General features: G+C 47.7%; 1 protein-coding gene across 1 annotated transcript in view; it reads right to left on the bottom strand.

Moving 5' to 3' along the window:
- Window positions 1-26,970, bottom strand: part of cntnap3 (contactin associated protein family member 3) — a gene marked incomplete at both ends in the record, with an annotated part of 430,462 nt that overhangs the window by 217,447 nt on the left and 186,045 nt on the right. Inside the window, one exon of the mRNA XM_084312145.1 lies at window positions 4,486-4,654. Coding sequence (XP_084168271.1) covers window positions 4,486-4,654 — 169 coding nt within the window. The remainder of the gene's footprint in view (window positions 1-4,485; window positions 4,655-26,970) is intronic.

Genomic DNA, 26,970 nt, shown 5'->3' with positions numbered 1-26,970 from the left:
CTAGGAGGTCATTCTGTAAGAGATAAGCAGTAAGTTGGTTGGATACAGCACGTTCAAGTGTTTTAGAAAGGAAGGAGAGAAGAGAGACAGGACGGTAGTTGCCTATGACGGTAGGGTTCAGGGTTGGTTTTTTTATGAGCGGCGTGACTCTGGCTTGTTTTAGGGAGGTGGGGACCACCCCCGAGTTGAGTGTTTTAATGTTTTAATGTTCCAGTACATTCCTTGTGCCATAGAACAATAACAATCCAGTATATTCCAGAATATTCCGTTATGACTCATGGCCTTCATGTAAGAAAAATAGAGTAGAAAATTCTAGAATGTTCCAAAATGGTCGGTATCAAATCAAGATCTGCATATTACCGTGAATCTATATATATATATATGGTGTTTAGCGTTTTATATCAAATTACTTATTTCTCATTGTTGTCAAAAGTTTGTATGTTGCCGTTTTTTATGTCCATGCAATTGTAGCGTTTTCCATGAAAGATGAGTCTTGTCATCCACTTTTTATATTCTTCATGTAATCTTCTGCCGCCTCAAGCGAACGTAGCACGAATCTCTTTCCTTCTCCCTCAACTATGGAAAGATTAGCTGGATACCGTAAGATGGGGTGGAAACCTTTCTCATATAGCCGGTTTACTACACCCTTGTAGCGGGCCCGCAGAGTTATGGCTTCTTTGCACATATCTTCATAGAACCACACTCTTTTCCCTTTGTACATCAGTTTCCCCCATTTCTTGCGTGATTCCCTGATAATCATGTCTCTTGTTGCAGTTTCCCGTAGACTAGCAATTATCACTCTTTCCTTGTTGTTATTATTGTAGTTTTCAGATCCAATTCTGTAGCGTTTGTCCACTATCGGTTCTGTAGTTAAAATTTCAGAACCTAGGATTTCGAATAGCACTGCAGCAAACTTGTCATCTGTGCAGATGACTGATTCATCCAAACCCACTATACGGAGATTGAATCTGCGGGCGTGCCGTTCTATTTCTAGCAGATGGATCAAGTTTTCCTCCTTGTTGTCATGGATTGCCTGCCGGAGCTGTTTGTTTTCCAGTTGCATTTCCTTCGATACTTCGGCGATAGCTTCAGATAGTTCCTTATTCTTCTCCTCTTGCTTCCGTGAGTATTCGATCCCAGTATTTGCAACCGCCGTTATGCGATCGGATAGTGCTACAACCTGTGTCTTGATATATTCAAATTTAGCCTCTATGGCTATCTTAAATGCGGTAGCATTAATCTCGGCTCTTTCCACAGCTTTAGAAATATCAGTAACCTTGTCGGTTAAGATCTTCATCATATCTGTCATCAGCGTTTTGAAGTCGGGTGAAATACTCTCCATGACTGTCTCGGCTGAGGTCGTTTGGATGTTAGAATCCATGCTATTGTCGGGCTTTTTATTCTCTATAGCGTCTGCTTTTCCCTTCCCTGTGGAACGTGTCACCGCGCCGTCTGCCGTTGGAGAATCTGCTTCACAGCTTTTTGAGTTATCTTTCTTTGCTGGCATGTCGCGTTTGACTGTTGATATAGTTAGTTGAAGGTCTTAGTCAATATATACGTCGAGGTTTAAACACATTAGTGTTGTATAAAGTAGGTTTTTAAGCGAAATTAACAAAAAATGGAGCGGAGCTTGTGACAGATGCGACCGTCACATACTGTCGTCAAACCGGAAAAAAAAAATAATACATTCTACATGACGTTTGTGTGTCCATTGACCTCTATATGTTGTGTTAAAGTGGTATGTGGTTGGGTTATGCTGCTCTGATTACGTCCTCTTGAAGTTGACAGGCTTCAAATGTGAAAGTATATAATCTATTTTGTATATATTATGTTTTCTATGCAAAATCCATTTCTTCAAAGTAACTAGTAACTGATGGGTTCAGATAAATGTGTAGTGGAGTTAAAAGTACAATATTTCCCTTGAAATGTAGTGAAGTAAAAGTATAAAATTCCCTAAAATGAAAATACTCACATAAAGTACAAGTAGCTCAAAATTGTACAGTACTTGAGTAAAAGTACTTTTTACCACTGCCTATAGGTTCATATGGCGTTCGGCCTGGCATGTGGAACAGTAATTGCACTCACCCTGTCGTGTCAGATATTTAATATTATTTCATATTTCATATATTCAAGGGAACTTTATTGACTAGATAAACTTAGCTTTGGAGCAAAATATGTACAGTATTATAACCATACGATGTACTAGTCAGTCAGCAGAGATTTTTAGGAACATTATCTGAATATGTCTATAATATGAGAAACATGGAGAGATATTCAGTTAAAACCACTGGGGCGTAATTCTCTCTGTGGTGAGCAGCATTGTGTGTTGTGTCTACAGCCTAGAGGAGAGTTCATAATTGTCCTATGAATTATGGTGATGCGTTTGATGGTAAGACAGTATTTGTTCTGCCTCTGCTCCTTTGAAATTATATTTGTTGGACATAATGTAATAAAGTGATATAGGATTAATCAGTCTCATTTACAGGCACTATTCTGGACAACTGTTGGTTCCTGCGAGGACCCGTTGTCATGTTTATTAAGGCGCATGTACCAATAAACGTTCTCTTCTGACCTCCGACACAGTCCCGAGTAGACATGTTTCATTCGGTCCACTACCTAGCTCTATTGTGTATGTAGGCTAACACCAAGATTGGAAGCATGTAATAGGTTGAGCAGGGTGTCAATCGAAGGGCAGCCATTTTAGCTTTCCAACAATGTGTAGGTTGATCGGCCAAAATACAGCGCTAGGCCGAAAGACAAGGGCAAAGTACCATGAAGTGCGCACTTGTGTGTGACGCCTGTATAAGGGGTGCCGGACATTAACAGGTTAAAACATGTGTTGACACTCCACTAGATTATGTATTCCGTAACAATATTGTTGTTGTTGTTGTTGTTGTTGTTGTTGTTGTTGTTGTTGTTGTTGTTGTTGTTGTTTTTGATGATTCTCCTGATGATGTTAGCAATGATGTCAGTGATGACAGAAATAATAACAATATGATCAAAGCAGCCTCAAACAAAGCTGACAACTTTAGAACCACAGGTGCTGATAAAGAGACAAAAATAGAAACTGTTGGTCTGTTGAAAGAACAACGAGGAAACAGATATAGCAGTGTGCTAAGTTGACCAGACAGCCGTCAGAAGGACTGGAATACAACGTGGTTATTTTGAAACTGTGGCCCGCTCTGAACATAATATTTGAAGGACCATTTGAAAGCTCAGAAAATAAATGACACTGTCCAAAGACAAAATGATAAAGAAAACACATCTTACCTCGAAAATGTTCTACTTCATATGAAGTTAAAAGACTAAATAGGCTGAGAGAAAAATTGGAAAACATGGTAAAAAAGATCCAGTGCTGGCACAGTCCTCACTGTAACCAACCCATGACTTTCAAATAATCCATTAACACTTTGATCGCCATAGTTAAATTCATAATTTACCATCCCTAGCCAGCTCTATTTGTCTATGGAGAAGTTCCCCTTCTTTGCAGGGCTATAACTTTTTAAATTCTATTGCTAAATTGACATTATTATGGCCCATTCAATGTCCTATATCCATTGTTCAGGGTGTAGCAACGTTATACTTTTTCATTCACATATTCATACTAAAATATGGTCTAAAGTATAAGTATGTTTTTATCGTTTTCTGCAGCTTTCTCCAGAACTTGATTTATAGTCCCAAATGCATTATATTGATGATCAAATACAGTTTGGTAGCGATCGGTGCCAGATGAAAAATTTCAACTGGAGGTACTTCTAGAAGTTACCACGTATCATCTGATATTGACCGGATGGGCGGGGGGTCGTTTATAATTCTGTGGGCAACGTTATATCATTCGTCTAGTGTGGGTCATATGGTCATCAGAGCAGTTTATATGGAACACGTTAGAAAATAACGCTGGATCTTACCATATCTTCCTCGCGCCGTTGGACGATCAGCTTGGAGTAGACAGTTTTCGATTATGGGATGTTGATATAGATGAACCATTTCCAGGTTGTATAATACTATATACGTCCAAATAACGTTGTTTATTGAGTTAGGGCGAGCGATTGATTATGCAGTGTGTTGAGATGGAGTCCGGCTAACGATCGCGAGTGCCCGGACGAAATATGGATGAGCACTTCCTGTTTGGCGCATCACGTCCTGTTGGCCGATCTGCCAATCGGCCACCAGATGGCGCTCTTGAACCGTTAGACAGTTGAGTGGAGCTCACCAGTACATCTCATTTCTCCGGAGGAGAAATATGATTTCAATCACAGATTTTTGAAATATTGATATCAAAGACGAGTTACGGCGTCTTCGGCAGAATGAGCATGGCGAGCAAAGACGAGTTACGGCGTTCCCGGCGATTAAAGTGTTAATTACCAGAAAACTGCAATAAAACAGGCAATCTCGACTTCTTTTCACTTGAAAAGACAATGAAACAAAGTGTCTAGCCAGTAATACACAAGGGATTACCCCAAGTTGTGTTTTTCATGGACTGACCTGTCGATGATGCCACACATGTCGATCTGCAGGTGGCTGTAGTTTCCCAGCAACCTTTGCTGCACTGTGATCAGGTCTACGGGTTGGTTGTCCAGAGTCAGCAGACACATGCAGCCCTGGAAGACGTTGAAGGGGTTCCTACAGTCCTCACTGTTCTCAGCTGGACAACCTGGACAGGAGACACCATGACAACAGTCAGCCAATAGAACAAAAGAGATGAGACACTGTGACAACAGTCAGCCAATAGAACAACATAGAGGAGACACCATGACAACAGTCAGCCAATAGAACAACAGAGAGGATACACCATGACAACAGTCAGCCAATATGTTGACAGAATTGGCTATGGGGCGACAATAATATAGACATGAGGCATGGTTTCTACCTTTAGCCCTTAATCAGCGTGGTTTATTATGTACAATGATTCATAGCACAGCAGCACATTGAGATCTCCTCTCCGTGAGAGGCAGATGTGAGAAGAAGTAGAGGAGGAGGAGACAACTCTATTTATACTCGCCACCTGGTGGCATCATGAATGGCTCCGCCTATATCGCCCTCCAGTGGACACAGATATACATACAGTCAGTGGAAGCAGTTGAGTACAGTTAGACAGTTAATTGCAACCCTACATATAACTTCTAACTTTAACACTCCCACTTAGGGTTGTTTTAACACACTGTACGACTTCTTCAAAACTATTTACAAAGAAAATAACACAGTTTAGAACATCAAAAAGAATATGACAGTCAATATTTACACACCAAACATGACCTCTGCAAATCTTTTCAGTTTCAGTTTGGAAGCAGGCTTCGTCATAGCGTCTGCTACCATGTCGTCTGTTGGACAATAAACCAGTGTCATCCTTTCTTCTCTGATGACAGATCTGATGAAATGGTACTTTATATCCACATGCTTACACCTCTGTCGGCACACAGGGTTTCTCGCAATGGCAATGGTTCCCTGGTTGTCCTCATAAACAACAGTCTTCTTATATACATAGTGTTACAAAGGGTCAGATTAAACCGAATATATATATTTATTACTTGAGATATATTGTATAATATTTGTATATCGTCTGATATCCCTTGTATATTCTTTGTACATATACACGGAATATCCCTTTACCTAGGTACAGGCCAGACCATAATATTCGTTCTCCTATTGGACAGCGACCCCTAGGCGCCAACGACCATACCCCCAATGTCGAGTTCAAAGCCACCGCCAAGACATGTCTCAACATGTCCAGGTTTGCGCAGTAATACGAGACAGAACTGAGGTTGGCACTAGATTATTCACCTTACGTATAAATACGTTGTAGGTGGATACAGCAGTTAGTTGACCCAACAAGTTGAAGCCTTCACCACGATACAACGTGCCGTGAAGTGGGCCCTTTTTGCCCCTAAATAGAGCCTTGAGAACCGCGTGCGAATTGATAGCTAAAGTGTCAGAGTTTAACGCTGTATCGTCGAGTTCGACTTATTCTATTGTAAAGTAATAGTCCATTATTTATAGTGTATCGTGCGGCTACCGTTCTACAGTGACCAGCATTACCACCGGTTCGTCGTACCGAGCTAGTGCACTTATCCAGGCTGGGCGGCCTAACCTTGTGCCGCCATCCGAGGAGTCCTAGACGAGAACCGTTGGATATGTACACCGGAGAACCTACACCGACGAATGCAGAGCCTTTTCCGGCTGGATTATATTGCTTTGGTACTGTGGCTGCTGGAGCAGAGAACCGTCTACCCCACTGCTGTGTGGGATCTACCCTGTGAGGAGCACCGTCGAGCCCGCCTCTAGGACCCACAGAGGCTGGCTAGCTTTCATCCATGCTGCCATGCATACCGGAGTATAGCTGTTGCTTTGTCTACGGACCAAAGGATTATTGCACCGTCTCCTGTATCTGGAGTCTCTTTATTCCTCGTTGATCCAGACTTTGCTCCCGACCATTCCTCTCCCCTGCTGGCTTACAACCGGAGGGAACCCCCTTAGTATCTCCAGCTGACTACGAGTGTGCCTTATGTAATTCTTATGCTACAGGTGGTATTAATTATACCCATCTTAATATGCTCATGGACTTACGCTCTTGACCTACTTAAGTGTTCTTCGCCATATAAGCGCAATTCATAATTCTCAATATTGTAACCTACTGTTGCTGCTCTGATAATAAATACTTCTAAATATGACTTTCTTTGTTAAGCTGTATTATTGTGTGGGTGTTCACCATATATACCGTGTACTGTATGGCCAGTAATTAAAGTACATAACTAAGTAGTGGTTTAATTATACCATACTCTCAATACAGTCAGGGAATTGTACCCCTCAGTTACAATTGGTCCTTCGAGCCGGAGGAATATCAGTGTAATATCTAAATATAATATTGATATTAACCATGGCCAGCGGTGAACACTCCACAAACGGCTCTCCTAAGCTAGAACGCCCGCAGCGCAGACGTCAGCCACCTCCTTACCTAGAGGACTACGCTGCCAGTCTAATACCTAGCTTTATACAGACGTTAAATGCGGGAAAAGCGGATAGTAAAAGCATGTCAAACCCTAACGACCAGGCGACCTTGCCAGTAGAGACCCTAGTGGGTTCTAACGTAACTGACCAAGCTCACGGGGGGGACCAGGAGGGACATGACATGACTATACCCCCCGACAACGTCAACGGGACGGTCCCCGGAGAGCTCCAGGATAAAGAAAGCGCTCTAGGGACGGAACCCGACCCACTACCAGAAGAGAAGCGCGCCCAGGAGATAGACCTCCTCGGAGCGCGCCAGGAGAACGGATCTCCAACGAGCACTGTCAGAAGCCGATCACCTCCATCAGTGTCTTCCCCCAGCGAGGCGGACAAGATGCTGGCGCAGGCATTCATCGCCACCCTGGCAGCCTCCACTGAACGCGATCGACTCCAAGCACAGACGCTTAGCGAGCGCGAACATTCTTCCATGGAACAAGAGCGCCTCCGGGCGCAACAGCTAAGTGAGCGCGAACACTCTACCATGGAAAGAGAACGCCTGCAGGCTCAACAACTGAGTGAGCGCGAACAATCTGCAGACCAAAGAGAGCGCCTTCACGCGCAACTCCAAGCGCAAGCCCTTAGTGAACGCAAACACTCTGCGACCCAGCGAGAGCGCTTCCAGGCGCAGCAAAGGAGTGAAGACGACCGCATACGCCTGGAGACCAGACGCCTCCAGACGGAAGAGAATATTGAAAGAGACCGCACCGATGCCCAGCGCGCCGCCGCCGATGCACAGCGCGACGCCGCCAATGCACAGCGCGACGCAGCCCAAGCCCAGCGCGAAGCAGAGTGCGACCTCGCTCACATCAAGCGCGAAGCAGAGCGCGACCGACTACAAGCGCAGATAATGGAGCAATTGATTGCCAGGGCGACACCCCCTCTCTCCGCACGGAGCTCCAGGGCATCATCAAGACAAGGGTCTAGGGCACCTTCCCCTACCCGACCAAGCGACCCGGAGCCCGGCCAACAGAAAGAGCCTATCCACGTCTCCGAACCCCCTCCCCGACCGGTCCATGCGAGACCCAGCAACCGGGAAGAACCGGCCTATGCCGCCGAGAGACTGAATAGACGACTTCAAGATCTAGAAGACCTAGCAGAGGAAGAGGAAGAGGAGGAAGGTCAAGCCCACCAGCAGCATCGTACTCCACAGGACCAGGAGGTCCAGTACAGCCCAGACTTTACCCCCGAGGCCCTGCGCTACAGACCCCCGACTCAACTCAGGGGTGAGTTTGACGCACAGCCAGCCCCGAGGAACAGCACCTGGGTACCCTGGCTTTGGTACCCACCAAGTACCAGCCCACGACGATACGTACGGGGAGACTCGCCCAGGAGGCCTCTTCCCCAACGCTCACCGATGTGCCAGCCATCCATGGCATCGTACCTTGGCACACCAACGTTCCCGGATTTCACGCACGAGGACAGAGCACAGTACACGGAATTACGGATGTGCTTAGAGACTATGATGTCCGACGTCCCTGATGAGTCGTACAAATATGCTATCCTCCTCAAGCACCTGAAGGTGCCCAGAGCGCATAATATAGCGCTGGCATATTCCAACTCAAGTACCCCATACACCGCTGCTCTAGTAGCCCTCGACCAGCGTTATGGACGCATATGGGACTACGTGATACAAGAGATAAGGAATATTGACCGTCTCCCCCCAGCCACAGACAATCGCTCATTGGATGACCTCTCTATCAAGGTACAATCCCTGGTAGGGATGCTGGGGGCCCAAAAGGAAAAGGGTAGACACGAACTGTACGCTAACTCTAATGTAGAAAGGATATTAGAGAAGCTCCCTGCAGCCCGACAAGAGCGCTTCAGGCGGCAAAGAGACCACCGTGATCCCGACGGTCCCGAGCCATCCCTCCTAGACCTGGCCGACTTCCTCGCGAGAGAAGTCAGCAGCCTACGACTGGATACGTTCGTGCGGAGTGGACCAAGCCCCAGAGATGGACCTCGGAGATCCAACGATAACCGCAGGCTGGTGACCGTCATGCACCAAGCCGAATCAGTACCGCGGAACAAGAACCACAACACCCCCTCGACGAAAGAGGAGTGGAAGATTGTATGCCAGTACTGCGAGAAAGAACATTGGCTGTCACAATGTGACACTTTCAAGAAGATGACCGCCGACGAGGTGAGTCAATGGATAAAGTCCAACCGCCGCTGTTACCGCTGTGCGTGCAGCCAGATGGCAGCCGAGTGCCGCTTGAAGAAGAGGTGCAGCCGGTGTGACAGCGCCCACTTGGACGTCTTGCATGACAGCAACAGGAAGAAACTCGCACCCCCAAGCAGCACCAGAGTAAGCGTCATGTATATTGACCCCGCCAGCAGCGGGAGCTCCCGAGTGCTCTTGAAAGTGGTCCGAGTGACATTAAGCTACGAGGACAAGGTCATGGACACTTACGCCGTCCTTGACGACGGGTCAGAAAAGACTCCTCCTCGCATCCGCTGCAGCCCAGCTGGGTCTGCGGGGGAGCGAAGAAACGATGACAATTCGTACTATAAGAAGAGACCTGAAGACAATAAAGGGTGAGAACGTCTCCTTCACTATCGCAGCAAGCGGGCAGCCAGAGAGGCGGTATAGGATCACTAACGCTTTCACCAGCCAAGACATAGGCCTGTCGCGGTACACCTACCCCATCTCCAAGCTGAGGGAAAAATACGTGCACCTGCGTCAACTACCTATACCGCTCATCGACAGAGCCACCCCGACCCTGCTCATAGGATCCGACCATGCACACCTCATCGTCCCAACGGACCGGGTCCACATTGGGCCCAGAGGCTGTCCAGCAGCAGTCAAGACCCGCCTAGGATGGACACTACAAGGCCCCCTCTCCAGGTCTCCCAACTGACCAGCAGCCACTCGCTGCCTCCACTCCAGAGTGACAGAAGAAGACACCACCCTCTTACAGCACGTTGAGAGGCTATGGACACTAGAGACAATGCCCTTTAAGAACGAAAAGAAACACATTCGTTCCAAGGAAGACATTTATGCCATAGCCCTCCTCGAGCAGAGGACAAAGAGAGTCGAGGTCAATGGAGTGATGAGATACGCAACTCCACTCTTGAGGCGAGAGGGTATGCCCACCTTCCACGCCTCAAAAAAAGCAACGGAGCGATATCTACTGAACACCGAGTGGCGCCTAGCCAGAGACCCCGCTCAAGCCACTGTGTACCGCGCTGAGATTGACAAGCTAATCACAGCGGGACACATAAAGAAAATTGACGTTCAAGAGGCCGATCAGACGACCGAATCATGGTACGTGCCCCACCACAAGGTCCACCACAACGGCAAGGATCGTATTGTGTTTAACTGCAGCTACCAGATCGGATTACAAAATCTGAATAAAGAACTCTTGCCCGGTCCAACACTCGGCCCCTCTCTACTAGGCGTGTTGCTACGTTTCCGCCAAAACAAGGTGGCCATCAGCGGCGACATCAAAGGGATGTTCCTGCAGGTGCGACTAGTGGAAGAGGACAAGCCCCTGCTGCGGTTCTTATGGAGAGAGAGGATCGGGGATGAGCAACCATCCATCTATCAATGGGAAGTCCTCCCTTTCGGAACCACATGCAGCCCATGCTGTGCTACGTTCGCACTGCAAAAACATGTCGCAGAGGACCCAGCAGCTGACGAGGAGGTCCGACAAAGTGTAGAGAAGAGTTTCTACGTGGACAACTGTCTGCAAAGCGTCTCGACGCCAGAAGAGGCCGAGGCCCTCCTACTCAAGCTCCGCGCCTCCCTGATCAAAGGCGGCTTTGATCTCCGGCAGTGGGCCAGCAGCGACCCTCAAGTACTGCGCAGCCTCTCCCCAGAGGACAAGGCAGCAAGCAGCGAGACCTGGATGGCGACCATCCCAGGTGAAGCCCAAGAAATGACACTAGGACTAGTCTGGCGCTTCAAAACAGACTCGCTCCATTATAGACACACACCCCTGACCAAGGAGCAGGGAAGGTCGATTTCACTACCGACCACCAGACGGAGTGTATACAGAACACTCGCCAGACAATATGACCCGTTGGGATGTATTCTACCTTACACCACCAGGGCAAAAATGATTGTGCGAGAGCTGTGGGACAAGGACCAGGGCTGGGACAACCCCATACCCGACCACCTTGCTTCCACATGGAGAGAGTGGGAAACAGAACTCAGCTCGCTCCCAGGTGTCAACATACGCCGCAGCTACTTCCCACCCACAGTGCGGCTGGAGACGTGTCAGATGGACCTGCACGTCTTCAGCGACGCCTCCGAAGTAGCCTACGGTTCGGTGGCCTACTTGCGGGCCCGAGAGGAGGGAGGAGAAATACATACCGCCTTCATCCTGGCTCGTTCAAGGATAGCCCCCCGCAAGCAACAATCGATCGCGCGTCTAGAGCTCTGCGCAGCCCTAGTAGGAGCGCAACTCGCCACGTTAATCCAGCGTGAACTCACCATTCCGGTGCAAAGAACAATCCTGTGGTCAGACTCCATGACCGTATTCACATGGATCCAGTCCGATTCGTGTAGACACAAGGTCTTCGTGGGAGTCAGAATCACAGAGATCCAAGATTTAACAGAATCAGCATGCTGGAGGTACGTGGACACAAAACAGAACCCAGCAGACGTCATCACACGGGGAATGTCCCTGGATGACCTCACACGTCACAATCTCTATAGTGACGGTCCCGAGTTCCTCAAGCTCCCGGAAGAAGAGTGGCCTAACCCCACCCCACGGGAGGCTAGTCAAGAGGAGGCAGATATGAAGAAATCTATGTTCTGTGGGTTGACGCACACACCAGTCCCCACAGACCCCAACATAGACGACTGCCCCACCCTTGAGAGTGCGCAGTTAAAGACATTCCTGTGGCACCACCCTGAGGTTCCCTCCACTACTGACATTAATGCAGCTAATTACGAAGAAGCAGAACTCCTTCTGCTACAGCGAGCCCAAAGAAACTCGTTCCCCGACGAGCTAGACTGTCTGCAGGGATCAAAGCCAGTCCCGTCAGACAGCAGACTGCTCCACTTGGCCCCTGAGCGCGACGCCCATGATCTCATCAGAGTGGGTGGTGGTCTGAGAAGGGCCCCGGACTTAACGGATGACGTCAAGTTCCTGATAGTTCTCAACAGCCGACACAAGGTCACAGAGCTCATCATGAAGAAATACGACGAGGACGTGCACCACGCTGGGGCAGAGAGAGTCTTCGCTGAGATCAGACGTCGCTATTGGATACTGCAAGGAAGAGAAGCAGTACGACGCTTCCAGCGGACCTGTCTAGACTGTCGCAAGTGGCGAGCACAGCCCAGTATACCCAGGATGGCTGACCTACCCCCCTGTCGCCTCCGACTCGGCGACAAGCCCTTTCACTCCACCGGTATGGACTGCTTCGGCCCGCTGTATGTGAAGAAAGGAAGAGGGACGGAGAAGAGGTGGGGTATTGTATTCAAATGCATGACCACCCGAGCGATACACATAGAACTCCTTCCAACCATGAGTACGGACTCATTCCTTATGGCCTTCCGGAGATTCACAGCGCGGAAAGGAAAACCGTCTATATTATTGTCTGATCACGGGACAAACTTCAAAGGCGGAGAAAGAGAGCTGAGAGAGAGCTTCCAAGCTATGGGCCCAGAACTTAAGACCCACCTCGCTCCCTCTCAGATTGATTTCCAGTTTAACCCCCCGAATGCACCTCACTTCGGGGGAACCTGGGAACGAGAAGTACGTTCAATAAAGACAGCCCTGTACGCCTTGCTTGGGGCCCAGACCGTGGCGGAAGAAGTCCTCACGACAGTCCTCACGGAAATCGAGGGAGTAGTGAACTCAAAGCCCCTCGGTTACGTCTCAAGTGATGTAGCAGATGTCGACCCAGTCACCCCCAACACTCTCTTGATGGGGCGGCTGGACCCCGCGCTCCCACAGACAGTGTACAGACCTGAGGAAGCGAACGGCCGAAGAATGTGGAGGTACAGTCAAGTATTGGCTGACAAGTTTTGGAACAGTTTCCTCCTCCACTATCTACCGTCTCTACAGACCCGCCAGAAATGGGTAAAAGAAAGAGACAATTTGACGGAGGGCACAGTCGTCATGATTATAGACCAGTCACTACCCCGAGCTATGTGGCCGGCCGGCCGCGTAAGCAAAGTGATCACTGGTGCCGACGGAAAGGTCAGAGCGGCAGAAGTGCTCGTCCAGGGACGGACATACACCCGACCCGTGGCGAGGCTGATAGAGTTGCCAAGGCTACCTGACTCCCTTGCTGACGACCATGACCCACTGACTTTGTGAATTGCCCTACTCCTCACAACGGACATTGAGTAGTGGACAAGACGGTTAATCTGTCTCTGCTTATCTAATTAGGTGCGGCCTAATTAGGAGGCGGCTGTTACAAAGGGTCAGATTAAACCGAATATATATATTTATTACTTGAGATATATTGTATAATATTTGTATATCGTCTGATATCCCTTGTATATTCTTTGTACATATACACGGAATATCCCTTTACCTAGGTACAGGCCAGACCATAATATTCGTTCTCCTATTGGACAGCGACCCCTAGGCGCCAACGACCATACCCCCAATGTCGAGTTCAAAGCCACCGCCAAGACATGTCTCAACATGTCCAGGTTTGCGCAGTAATACGAGACAGAACTGAGGTTGGCACTAGATTATTCACCTTACGTATAAATACGTTGCAGGTGGATACAGCAATTAGTTGACCCAACAAGTTGAAGCCTTCACCACGATACAACGTGCCGTGAAGTGGGCCCTTTTTGCCCCTAAATAGAGCCTTGAGAACCGTGTGCGAATTGATAGCTAAAGTGTCAGAGTTTAACGCTGTATCGTCGAGTTCGACTTATTCTATTGTAAAGTAATAGTCTATTATTTATAGTGTATCGTGCGGCTACCGTTCTACAGTGACCAGCATTACCACCGGTTCGTCGTACCGAGCTAGTGCACTTATCCAGGCTGGGCGGCCTAACCTCGTGCCGCCATCCGAGGAGTCCTAGACGAGAACCGTTGGATATGTACACCGGAGAACCTACACCGACGAATGCAGAGCCTTTTCTGGCTGGATTATATTGCTTTGGTACTGTGGCTGCTGGAGCAGAGAACCATCTACCCCACTGCTGTGTGGGATCTACCCTGTGAGGAGCACCGTCGAGCCCGCCTCTAGGACCCACAGAGGCTGGCTAGCTTTCATCCATGCTGCCATGCATACCGGAGTATAGCTGTTGCTTTGTCTACGGACCAAAGGATTATTGCACCGTCTCCTGTATCTGGAGTCTCTTTATTCCTCGTTGATCCAGACTTTGCTCCCGACCATTCCTCTCCCCTGCTGGCTTACAACCGGAGGGAACCCCCTTAGTATCTCCAGCTGACTACGAGTGTGCCTTATGTAATTCTTATGCTACAGGTGGTATTAATTATACCCATCTTAATATGCTCATGGACTTACGCTCTTGACCTACTTAAGTGTTCTTCGCCATATAAGCGCAATTCATAATTCTCAATATTGTAACCTACTGTTGCTGCTCTGATAATAAATACTTCTAAATATGACTTTCTTTGTTAAGCCGTATTATTGTGTGGGTGTTCACCATATATACCGTGTACTGTATGGCCAGTAATTAAAGTACATAACTAAGTAGTGGTTTAATGATACCATACTCTCAATACAGTCAGGGAATTGTACCCCTCAGTTACACATAGGTATCCATCCCTTCGAGCAGTTGTTCTAGATAAATACACTCCTGTATTGTCATGGCCAGAGCCATGTATTCGGCTTCACAAGTTGACAGTGCCACTGTGGGCTGCTTCTTTGTTTTCCATGAAACCAGTGAGCTGTTTGTGTTCAAACTAACACAATATCCTGTGGTACTCCTTCTGTATGTGATGTCAGCAGCCCAGTCTGCATCACTGTAGGCTTTAAGCCCTAAGCCCTCGCTGCTCTTTCTGAAGCACAGCTGTTTACCTACTGTACCTTTGAGATAACGAAAAACATGTTTTACCGTAATCCAGTGCTCCTCTGTGGGATCAGCAAAATGCTGTGACAACTTACTCACTACAAAACATAGGTCAGGGCGAGTACATGTTGTCAAATAGATGAGGCTACCCACAGCTTCCCTGTACATTTTTACATCTGTCAGTTTCTGAGCATCCTCCTGGTAATCCAGTTTTTGATCACATGGTGTTTCCCTTGTTCTACATTCCTGCATGTCAAAACGTTTCAGGATCTTTTCCACATATCTCTTCTGGGATACTGTTACACAATTGGCAGACTGTTCAAAGTCCATGCCTAGGAAATGCTTTAACCTGCCAAGGTCTTTCATTTTGAATCTGGTGGAGTGCATACCTTTCACCTGATCTAGGTTTCTAGTGTTGTCTGCTGCGATGATCAAATCATCCACCCAAATGACGATCACTTTTCCTGACTCTTTTGACTCCCTTGAGTAAACACAGGGGTCTACTGGATTCTGTAGATGTGTGAAGCATCTCGTTCCAATTTCGCCCAGACTGTTTCAGGCCGTAAATGGATTTTTCTAGCTTGCACACTAGCTTCTCTCCTTTCTTTTCGTAACCTTCCGGTTGTTCCATATATATCTCCCTATCTATGGGTGCATGCAGATAGGCTGTCTTCACATCCATCTGATGTAAAATCAGGTTGTCCTCAGCTGCTTTCTGAACCACTACCCTTACACTGGTCAGATTGGCCGTGGGGGAGAATGTTTCCCCATAGTCTATCCCCTCCCTCTGACTGAAACCCTTAGCTACATATCTCGTTTTGTACTTTTCGTGGCCTTCAATCCCTTCCTTGATTGAGTACACCCATTTCCCTCCCACTGTCTGTCTGCCCTCTGGTAACTTGGTGAGGGTAAAGGTGTGGTTGTCCTCTAAGGACCTCATCTCCTCATCCATCGCTCTCTCCCACTTACTCGACTCTGGGGAAACTATGGCTTCCTTAAAGGACTGAGGCACGCCACACACTACTCTGTAGCAGTAATCAATACTGGCGAGTGTACTGTCATCCTCGTCACTTCCTCTCCAGGGATAATCTTTCAGATATTTTGGGGGTTTGTGTTCCCGTGAGGGATACCTCCCACTGCTTGGGGCTGGCTGTCTGCCTGCACGTCTGTGCTCAGTACACTAGGCTGTGGTGTCTCTGTTCCTCCATACCTTACCCCAGAGTCCAGGCATGGCTCCTCTGTCTGTCTCGATTTCGCACGTTGTCTTTGTGACAAATTTCACTAGTCTGTGCTTTTGCACCTTCCCTTTACCGGGATAGTAGACTAGGAGTGCGGGGCTCCCTTTGTCGTGTCCTACAAAGAGTCCTTTTTCACATCTGGACTCAAGCTTGCCTCTGTCCTGCTGGTAAGCATAGCACACTGATCCGAATTTGTGCATTCCGGCTAGATTACACCTTTTCCCTGTCATTGCCGTATATGGGGTGGTGCCCGTGTGTTTATTAAAACACCTGTTTCTGGTGTAAGCGGCTTCTTGTACCGCATAATGCCACAGGCTCTTCGGTATGTTACTATCGTCTAGCTTACACCTGGCCATTTCGAAAAGAGTGCGCCATTCCCTCTCTGCTACCCCGTTCTGATGTGGGCAGTAGGGACATGACGTCTTGTGTCTGATCTTGTTCCTTCTCAACAGTGATTGGAACTCTCTGTTTGTAAACTCGGTCCCGTTGTCTGACCTCAAACATTTTATGTCCCCATAAGGGGCTATATCGGCAAGGAACTTCTCCATGGCCTGGAGTGCGTCACTCTTTGCTTTAAGGAAATAAACAAACACTACGCCTGTACCCACATCTGTAAAGGACTGTACATAGCTGAAGCCACCTATGGACTTGTTCCTTACTGGACCGGCTAGGTCGGTGTTAACTAGCTCCAGTGGTCTCTTTACCTTCTCCGTGGGGCCCCTGTTCCTCGTTTGAGTAAACTTCCCCTTCATGCAAACTTCACATTCTTTGTCAGGTCTATGCTTTTCACCTTTAATGTGCATACCCTCTGTCACTGCTTGCAGCTTCAGTAAATCCTCGTGATTACAATGACCCATGATTTCATGCCATGTCTGGATGTCATGACTAACAGTCACATTACATTTATCATTGTTATTACACTCCGTTTGTAGGTAATACATTCTCTTATACACGTCAATGTTAAACCGTGTACCGTCTTGTTCTACAAGAACATCTTTACCTTCACTGAAGAACACCTCGGCGCCGTTAGCAGTAGCAGACTTTACTGAGAATAGTTCTTGTGGGAACGAGGGTATATAGAGAGCGTCCTTCAACGTCACTGTACACCGGCGCCCCTCACTGTCTATGAGGCACACCTGTGCGTCTCCTCTCCCTTGCGCCAACCCGTAGGTGCGCTTCCTGTCTGCCAGCTCCATGCTGTGTCCCTCCGGCTCGAAGGATTTGTCAAAGTTCTTGAAACTGTTCCTGTTGTTGATGATGTGGGACGACGCACCTGTGTCCACGATTAGTCCCTTCCTCGGGAACTGCGGGTGCTGTGTTGGCCGGGTGATGTACGTAGTCTGCGCCCCGAAAACGAAGTCCTCTCGTCCTGCCGCTCTCCGGGCGTCATCTCGACTCACCTCACGTCCACCGTTGCCGCCATCTTGTCTGTAGTCGCCATCTTGTCCACAGCCGCCATCTTGACCATAGCCGCGATCTCGTCCATCGCCGCCCATCTTGTCCATAGGCGTCGCCTCGTCTATGGCCGCCATCTTGCCCATGTGTGTATCGAGCGCTCTGCCCTCGTTTCTTTCGGCACTCTTTGTCTGTGTGCCCCGAGGATCTGCAGAAACTACACCAGACAGTCTTGGTGCAGTTATCCATCCGATGCCCATTCTCTCCGCATCGCCAACACGTCAGCTCCGTCGTGGGCCTGGCCTTCTCCCTCGGTTATCCCCCCCGCCTCCACGGCGGGTGGGTGGATATCTTCTGAGGCCTCAAAGTTCCGCAGCTTTGCTTTGAACTGTCCCAACGTCATGTCCGTTGAACCGTGGGTAACCAGTAGCGTGAACGGCTTGTACGACTCCGGTAGTCCTCTCATCACCATCGCCATCATTAGCCCCTCGCTCGGAGCCTCTCCTGCACTCTTAAACGCCGTGATGATCTGCTCAGCTCGGATGATGTATTCTGTCACCGTCTCTGTGTGCCCCTTCTTCAGAGCCGTTAACGTTATGTAGAGGGACACTACTCGGGGTCTTCCTCGTCCGATGTAATGCTCCCTCAACACTTCCAGGCTTTCTCGGCCTTTGTCCTTCGTGTCGCGGAATATTAGCCCCAAGCTTGTATCGTCGAGCAGCGGTGCCAACTCACAGTATGCGTCCGCATTAAGCTTGTCGTCTTGGGCTTGTGTCTCCGCCGTCAGGTCTCCCGTGGGGGCCGCCAAGATCACCGCCTTGAGTCCCACGCCGTGCATGCAGCATAGCATGCGCTCTTCCCAGAGCTCATATTCCTCCGCCTTTCCATGGAATGAGGGCCATTTGCTCCATCCCTTGGTCGCCATCCTCCTTTTTGATGGTAGGCGTATCTTTAGCTCCGTTGGCCTAGCGTCTAGCCATGCAGTGCTCCCGGTGCTAACCTGGCCTACACTTCAGCTAAGCTAGCTACCCTTATTATTTCGCCCCTGTGAGATCTGGGCCCATAACCTGTTGACAGAATTGGCTATGGGGCGACAATAATATAGACATGAGGTATGGTTTCTACCTTTAGCCCTTAATTAGCGTGGTTTATTATGTACAATGATTCATAGCACAGCAGCACATTGAGACACACCAGTCAGCCAATAGAACAACAGAGAGGAGACACCATGACAACTAGGGTTGGGCACCGAGAACCGGTTCTAATAGGAACCGGTTCCTAACTTCCGGTTCTGGTGTTGCGTGTTACAGTGTAGGTTAGTTTATTAGGACAAGTGCATGACAGTAAGGTTAGTTAGGGTTAGAATTTTAAATTTTTTTAATTTCAGATAATGGTTGAAGAAGTGCGTCTTTAGTCGACGGTGAAAGATTGGACGGGATTCGGCTGTCCTAACTGGGGTGGGTAGTTCATTCCACCATTGTGGGGCAAGGACTGAGAATAGGCGACTTCTCTTTGATGACCCTCCCGGAGCTTGGATAGGAGTAGGTCTAAGGCGGCCAGAAGATGCAGAGCGTAGGGGTCTTGAGGGTGTGTAGTTAGAGACCATTGACCGGAGGTAGGCAGGAGCGGTTCCCTTTGCCGCACGGTATGCTAGGTCGAGGGCCTTGAAGTGGATACGTGCAGCAATGGGGAGCCAGTGCAGGTCCCTAAGAAGTGGGGTGACATGGGCCGACTTCGGTAGGTTTGAGATCAGGCGGGCCGCTGCGTTCTGAATGAGTTGAAGAAGCTTGGTGGCAGTGGCCGGGAGGCCAGCTAGCAGTGTGTTGCAGTAGTCGAGGCGGGAGATGACTGTTGATTGGACGAGGAGTTGGGTGGCTTCTTTTGTCAGGAAGGGGCGGATCCTTCTGACGTTGCTCAGGAGGAATCGGCAGGTTCTGGTTGTCGCTGCGATGTGAGCAGATAAGTTCAACTGGTCATCGAGTTACAGTACAGCAACCAAATTAAACTGTATCAAGTCAACTGACAATGTGAGTAGTATGAAAAAAATGAAGGGCGCTATAGGCGCAAGGAGACGCAGCTGTTGTGGTTGACGTCGTGTAAGAGGGTATAAAAGGGATTGTTCCCTCCCCCTATGTCTCTTTCACTCTAACTCTCACGGTGAGTAGGTCTCGTGGTACAAATGTGCATAAGAAAATAAACCATGCCGGTTAAGGCTAAAGAGGACCTTGTCGTCATGAACAGTTATTGTTTGCTCCCCAGGTGACTCTGTCAACAGGTTATGGGCCCAGATCATGGAAGAGCAAAATAATAAGGGTAGCTACAGTAGTTAGCTGAAAGTATATCTAGGTTAGCAGCGGGAGCACCGCATGACTAAGGCTAAGCTAACGGGTAGCTAAAGCTATGCTACCATCAAAAGAGGATGGCGACAAGAGGAAGGAGCAAGTGGCCCTCGTTTAACGGAAGGGCAGAAGAATACGAGCTCTGGGAAGAGCGAATGTTGTGCTGCATGCACGGAGTGGGGCTGAAGACAACCATCTTGACGGCCCCCACGGGAGAAGTAACGGTGGACGTGCAAGCCCAGGATACCAAGCTAAATGCTGACGCATACTGCGAGTTAGCACCACTCCTAGACGACACGAACTTGGGGCTGATATTCCGGGACACAAAAGACAAAGGCCGAGAGAGTCTAAACGTGTTAAGATAACACTACATCGGCAGGGGTAGACCCCGGATTGTATCACTATATATAACGTTGAGCGCGCTGAAGAAAGCAAACAGAGACTGTGACTGAATACGTCATCAGGGCTGAACAAATCATCACAGCGCTCAAGAGTGCAGGAGAAGCACAGAGCGATGGACTAATGATGGCGATGGTTATGAGAGGACTACCGAAGATGTATAAACAATTCACACTGCTGGTGACACACGGTTCAGCGGACATGACGCTGGGGGAGTTCAAGGCCAAGCTGCGGAACTTCGAGGCCTCAGAAGACACACACCCGGTCGCCGAAGAGGCGGGAGAAAGGGAGATGAAAGCCCCAGCAGCGCAAAGGATAAAGACCGAACCCCTGGCGGAGATGGCGTGTTGGCGATGCGGAGAAAAGGGTCACCGAAAAGACAAATGCACAAAAACAGTCTGGTGCAGTTTCTGCGGAACTTCGGGACACGCGGACAAAGTGTGTAGAAAGAAGCGCGAACAGAGCGCTCGGTATGCACACGTGCAAGATGGCGGCTGTGGACACAATGACGGCTGTGGACAAGATGGCGGCAATGGTGGACGTGAGGCGAGTCGAGACGACGCCCGGAGATCAGCGGGAAGAGAAGACTTCACCTTCGGGGCACAGACAGCATACGTCACCCAGTCAACGCAGCAGCAGCAGGTCCAAAGGAAGGAACTGATCGTGGACACAGGTGCGTCGTCCCACATTATCAACGACAGGAACCGATTCAAGAACTTTGACAGCACCTTCGAGCCGGAGAGACACAACATGGAGCTGGCAGACAGGAAGCACACATTCGGGTTGGCGCAAGGGAGAGGAGACGCACAGGTATGCCTCATAGACAGTGAGGGGCGCCGGTGTACAGTGACGTTGAAGAACGCCCTCTACATACCCTCGTTCCCACAAGAACTATTCTCTGTAAAATCTGCTACTGCAAACGGTGCCAAAGTGTTCTTCAATGAAGGTAAAGATGTTCTTGTAGAGCCTGACGGTACGAGATTTAACATAGAGGTGTACAAGAGAATGTATTATCTACAAACAGAATGTAACGAAAATGATATGTGTAATGTCAGTCAATATATTCAGACATGGCATGAGATCATGGGTCATTGTAATTACGAGGATATACTGAAGCTGCAAGCAGTGACAGTAGGCATGCACATTAACGGTGAAAAGCATAGACCTAACAAAGAATGTGATGTGTGTATAAAGGGAAAGTTCACTCAAACAAGGAACAGAGGTCCCACGGAAAAAGTAAAGATACCACTTGAGCTAGTTAACACATATCTAGCCGGTCCAGTAAACAATGAGTCGATAGGTGGCTTTAAATATGTACAGTCTTTTACAGATGTGTGTACAGGGTCAGTGTTTGTTTACTTTCTCAAAGCAAAGAGTGACACACTCCAGGCCACAGAAAAATTCCTTGCAGATGTAGCTCCTTATGGCAACATAAAATGCTTGAGGTCCGATAACGGAACCGAGTTCACAAATAGAGAGTTCCAATCACTGTTGAGAAGGAACAAGTTAAGACACGAGACGTCCTGTCCTTACTCCCCGCACCAGAACGAGATAGCAGAGAGGGAAGGACGCACTCTTTTCTAAATGGCTAGGTGTAAGCTAATGGATGGTAACTTATCAAAGAGTCTATGGCATTATGCGGTACAAGAAGCCGCTTACACCAGAAATCGGTGTTTTAACAAGCACACAGGCACCACCCCATATACAGCACTGACAGGAAAAAGGTGTGATCTAGCCAGGATGCACAAGTTTGGGTCAGTGTGTTATGCTTACCAACAGGACAGAGGAAAGCTCGATTCCAGGTGTGAAAAAGGACTCTTTGTAGGGCATGACAAGGGCAGCCTCGCTTTTCTAGTCTACTATCCCGGTAAAGGGAAAGTGCAAAAGCACAGGTTAGTAACATTTGTCACAAAGACAACATGTGAGAACGAGACAGACACAGGAGCCAGAGCTGGACTCCAGAGTAGGGTGTGAGGAAAGAGAGACACCACAGCCTAGTGTACTGAGCACAGACATGCAGACAGACAGTCAACAACCCCCAGAGGATGATGACGGGAAGCACCCTAGGGTGCCGTCACGTGCCTCATGCAGTGGGAGATATCCCTCCCGGGAACATAAACCCCCAAATTATCTGAAAGACTATGCCCAAAGAGAAAGTGACGAGGATGACAGTACACTTACGAGCATAGATTACTGCTACAGAGTAGTGAGTGGCGTACCTCAGACCTTTAAAGAGGCCATGATATCCCCTGAGTCAGGAAAATGGGAGAGAGCAATGGATGAGGAGATGAGGTCCCTAGAGGACAATCATACTTTTACTCTAACAAAGTTACCAGAGGGTACACAGACAGTGGGAGGCAAATGGGTGTACTCAATCAATGAGGGTATTGAAGGCCACGACAAGTACAAGGCCAGGTTTGTAGCTAAAGGCTACAGTCAGAGGGAAGGGATAGACTACGGTGAGACATTCTCACCCACAGCAAATCTGACCAGTGTACGGGTAGTGATGCAGAAAGCAGCTGAGGACAGTTTGATTTTACACCAGATGGATGTGAAGACAGCCTACCTGCATGCACCCATTGATAGGGAGATATATATGGAACAACCTGAAGGCTACGAGAAGAAAGGAGAGAAGCTAGTGTGTAAGCTAGAAAAATCCATTTACGGCCTGAAACAGTCTGGGCGAAATTGGAACGAGATGCTTCATACATGTCTAATTGAAGATCACTTCATACAGAACCCAGTAGACCCCTGTGTTTACACAAAGGAGTCAAAAGAGTCAGGAAAAGTGATAATTGTGATTTGGGTGGATTATTTAATCATCGCAGCAGACAACACTAGAAACCTAGAGCAGGTGAAAAGTATGCTCTCCACCAGATTTAAAATGAAAGACCTAGGTAGGTTAAAACATTTTCTAGGCATGGACTTCGAACAGTCTGCCAGTTGTGTAAAAATATCCCAGAAGAGATATGTGGAAAAGATCCTGAAACGTTTTGACATGCAATAATGTAGAACCAGGGAAACACCATGTGATCAAAAGCTAGACTACCAAAAGGATGCTCAGAAATTGACAGATGTAAAAATGTACAGAGAAGCTGTAGGTAGCCTCATTTATATTTGACAGCATGTACTCGCCCTGACCTATGTTTTGTAGTGAGTAAATTATCACAGCATTTTGCTGATCCCACAGAAGAGCACTGGATTACAGCAAAACATGTTTTTCGCTATCTCAAAGGCACAGCAGATAAACAGCTTTGTTTCAGAAAGAGCAACGAGGGCTTAGGGCTTCAAGCCAATAGTGATGCAGATTGGGCGGCAGACGCCACAGACAGAAGAAGTACCACCGGGTATTGTGTGAGTTTGGGTACAGACAGCTCACTGGTTTCATGGAAAACAAAGCTAAGCTCTAGCTATGACAATACAGGAATGTATTTATCTAGAACAACTGCTCGAAGGAATGGATACCTATGTATATAAGAAAACTGTTGTTTATGAAGACAACCAGGGAACCATTGCACTCGCTAGACTGTCATCAGAGAAGAAAGGTTGACACTTGTTTACTGTCCTACAGACAACATGGTTGCAAACGCTATGACCAAGCCTGTCTCCAAACTGAAATTGAGAAGATTTGCAGAGGTCATGTTTGGTGTGTAAAATATTGCCTGTTATGTAATATTGACTGCCATATTCTGTCGATGTTTTGAACATAATTTTCCTTGAAAATTAGTTTTTGGAAAAGTTGTAATTAGGGATGTCCGATATCATCGGCCGACCGATATTATCGGCCGATATCGGCAGTAAAATGTGATATCGAAAAATATCGGTATCGGTAAAAAAAAAATTACATTTTTTTTTTTTTTTTTACATTTATTTAACCTTTATTTACCCAGGCAAGCAAGTAAGAGCCAATTCTTATTTTATTTATTGTCAAAAGTATGCATGTTGGTTTAATTCAACAACAAGAGATATGTAATGTTAATTTTAACTTTTTTAATTATCATATTTTGCACAGATAATGCTTACATTTAGAAAGCCTTTTGAATGCATCCAGTGAAATTATTAGTTACCTGAAATTATTCAGTTTTTTTGGGGGGAAACCCTGCATATATCGGTATCGGTTGATATCGGTATCGGTATCGGTATCGGTAAATTAAGAGTTGGACAATATCGGAATATCGGTATCGGTAAAAAAGCCAATATCGAGCATCCCTAGTTGTAATGTATACACGTCATCCATAAGTGTTAGGGTTTGAAACCAACCTCAACAGCATGGCACAGACAGGTAGTTCAGAGTTAGCCAAACACTAGGGCGTATTTATTACAGAATCAAAAAGAGCCAAATAACAAATCTGAATCAACAAAAAAGGAGAATGCCTTCGGCAGAGTTGTCTGCGGCTCTGCAGATCCTCCCGGTGTTAGAGGTGGGGAATCGGCGTAGGCGCCGCTGCGGCTCTGCAGATACTCCCAGATCCAACTCGGAGTGGAAACGGAGAGAGAGAGAGAGAGATCAACAACAGTCCAACAGTACACAGAGGCAGTGCAGTTCAGTCCTCCCTTAGCTGAGTCCAGTATGAAATACAAGTGACTTGATCTTCGGTGTAAACTACACACAAGTTAGCTGAGTCCAGTACAAAACAAAACGGTACTTCTTCAGTGTTATCCAAACACACAATTTAGCTGAGTCCAGTACAAAACAAACGGTACTTGTTACAAAGGGTCAGATTAAACCGAATATATATATTTATTACTTGAGATATATTGTATAGTATTTGTATGTCGTTTGATATCCCTTGTATATTCTTTGTACATATACACGGAATATCCCTTTACCTAGTACAGGCCAGACCATAATATTCGTTCTCCTATTGGACAGCGACCCCTAGGCGCCACGGCCATACCCCCAATGTCTAGTTCAAAGTCACCGCTAAGACATGCCTGAACATGCCCGGTTCTGCGCAGTAATATGAGACAGAAATAAGGCTGGTACTAGATTGTTCACCTTACGTATAAATACGTTGCAGGTGGATACAGCAGTTAGTTACCCGAAACGTGTTACCGTAACAAGTTGAAGCCTCACACCACGATACAACGTGCTGTGAAGTGGGCCCGTTTTGCCCCGAAATAGAGCCTTGAGACCGCGTGCGAATTGATAGCTGAAGTGTCAGAGTTTAACGCTGTATCGTCGAGTTCGACCTATTCTATTATTAAGTAATAGTCTATTATGTATAGTGTATCGTGCGGCTACCGTTCTACAGTGACCAGCATTACCAACGTTTCATCGTACCGAGCTAGTGTGCTTATCCAGGCTGGGTGGCCTAACCTTGTGCCGTCATCCGAGGAGCCCTAGACGAGAACCGTGTGGATATGTACACTGGATAACCTACACCGACGACTACAGAGCCCTTTTCGGCTGGATTATAATGCTTTGGTCCTGTGGCTGTTGGAGCAGAGAATCGTCTACCCCCACTACCGTGTGGGATTTACCCTGTGAGGAGCACCGTCGAGCCCGCCTCTAGGACTCTGAGGCTGGCTAGCTTTCCTCCATGCGGCACTGCACACCGGAGAATAGCTGTTGCTTTGTCTACGGATCAAGGAATTATTGCACTGTCTCCTGTACCTGGAGTCTCCTTATTCCTCGTTGATCCAGACTTTTGCTACCGACAAATCCTCTCCCCTGCTGGCTTACAACCGGAGGGAACCCCCTTAGTATCTCCAGCTGACCTACTAGTGTACCATATATAATTCTTATGCTACAGGTGGTATTAATTATCCCCTTCGTAATATGCTCATGGACTTACGCTCTTGACCTATTCATGCACATTCTTCGCCTTACCAGCGCAACTCTCAATCTTAATAAATGTAAGATAATCTTGGTGCTCTTCTAATAAATATTATTATAAACAGTACTTTCTTGTTAAGCCGTGTTATTGTGTGGGTGTTCATCTCATATACATGTGTACTGTATGGCCAGTAGTAATGTACATAACTCAGTAGTGGTTTAATGATACCATACTTATTCAATACAGTCAGGGAATTGTACCCCTCAGTTACAATTGGTCCTTCGAGCCGGATGGTAATTAGCGTAATATTAATATAATATTAATATTGACATGGCCAGCGATGAACACTACACAAACAGTTCTCCTAAGCTAGATCGCCCGCAGCGCAGACGGCAGCCACCTCCTTACCTAGAGGACTACGCTGCCAGTCTACTACCTAGCTTTATACAGACGTTAAATGCGGAAAAAGCGGATAGTAAAAGTATGTCAAACCCTACCGACCAGGCGACCCTGCCAGTAGAGACCCTAGTTGGTTCTAACGTAACTGACCAAGCTCACGGGGGGGACCAGGAGGGACATGACATGACTTTACCCCCCGCCAACGTCAACGGGATAGTCCCCGGAGAGCTCCAGGATAAAGAAAGCGCTCCAGGGACGGAACCCGACCCACCACCAGAAGAGACGCGCACCCAGGAGATGGACCTCCTCGGAGCGTGACAGGAGAACGGATCTCCAACGAGCACTGCCAGAAGCCGATCACCTCCATCAGTGTCTTCCCCCAGCGAGGCGGACAAGATGCTGGCGCAGGCATTTATCGCCACCCTGGCAGCCTCCACTGAACGCGATCGACTCCAAGCACA

Source organism: Notolepis coatsorum (assembly GCF_963971535.1).
Source record: "Notolepis coatsorum genome assembly, chromosome: 4".
NCBI classification, from domain to species: domain Eukaryota; kingdom Metazoa; phylum Chordata; class Actinopteri; order Aulopiformes; family Paralepididae; genus Notolepis; species Notolepis coatsorum.
Note: the sequence above shows the minus strand (reverse complement) of the source record. Positions and strands in the feature narration are given on the sequence as shown.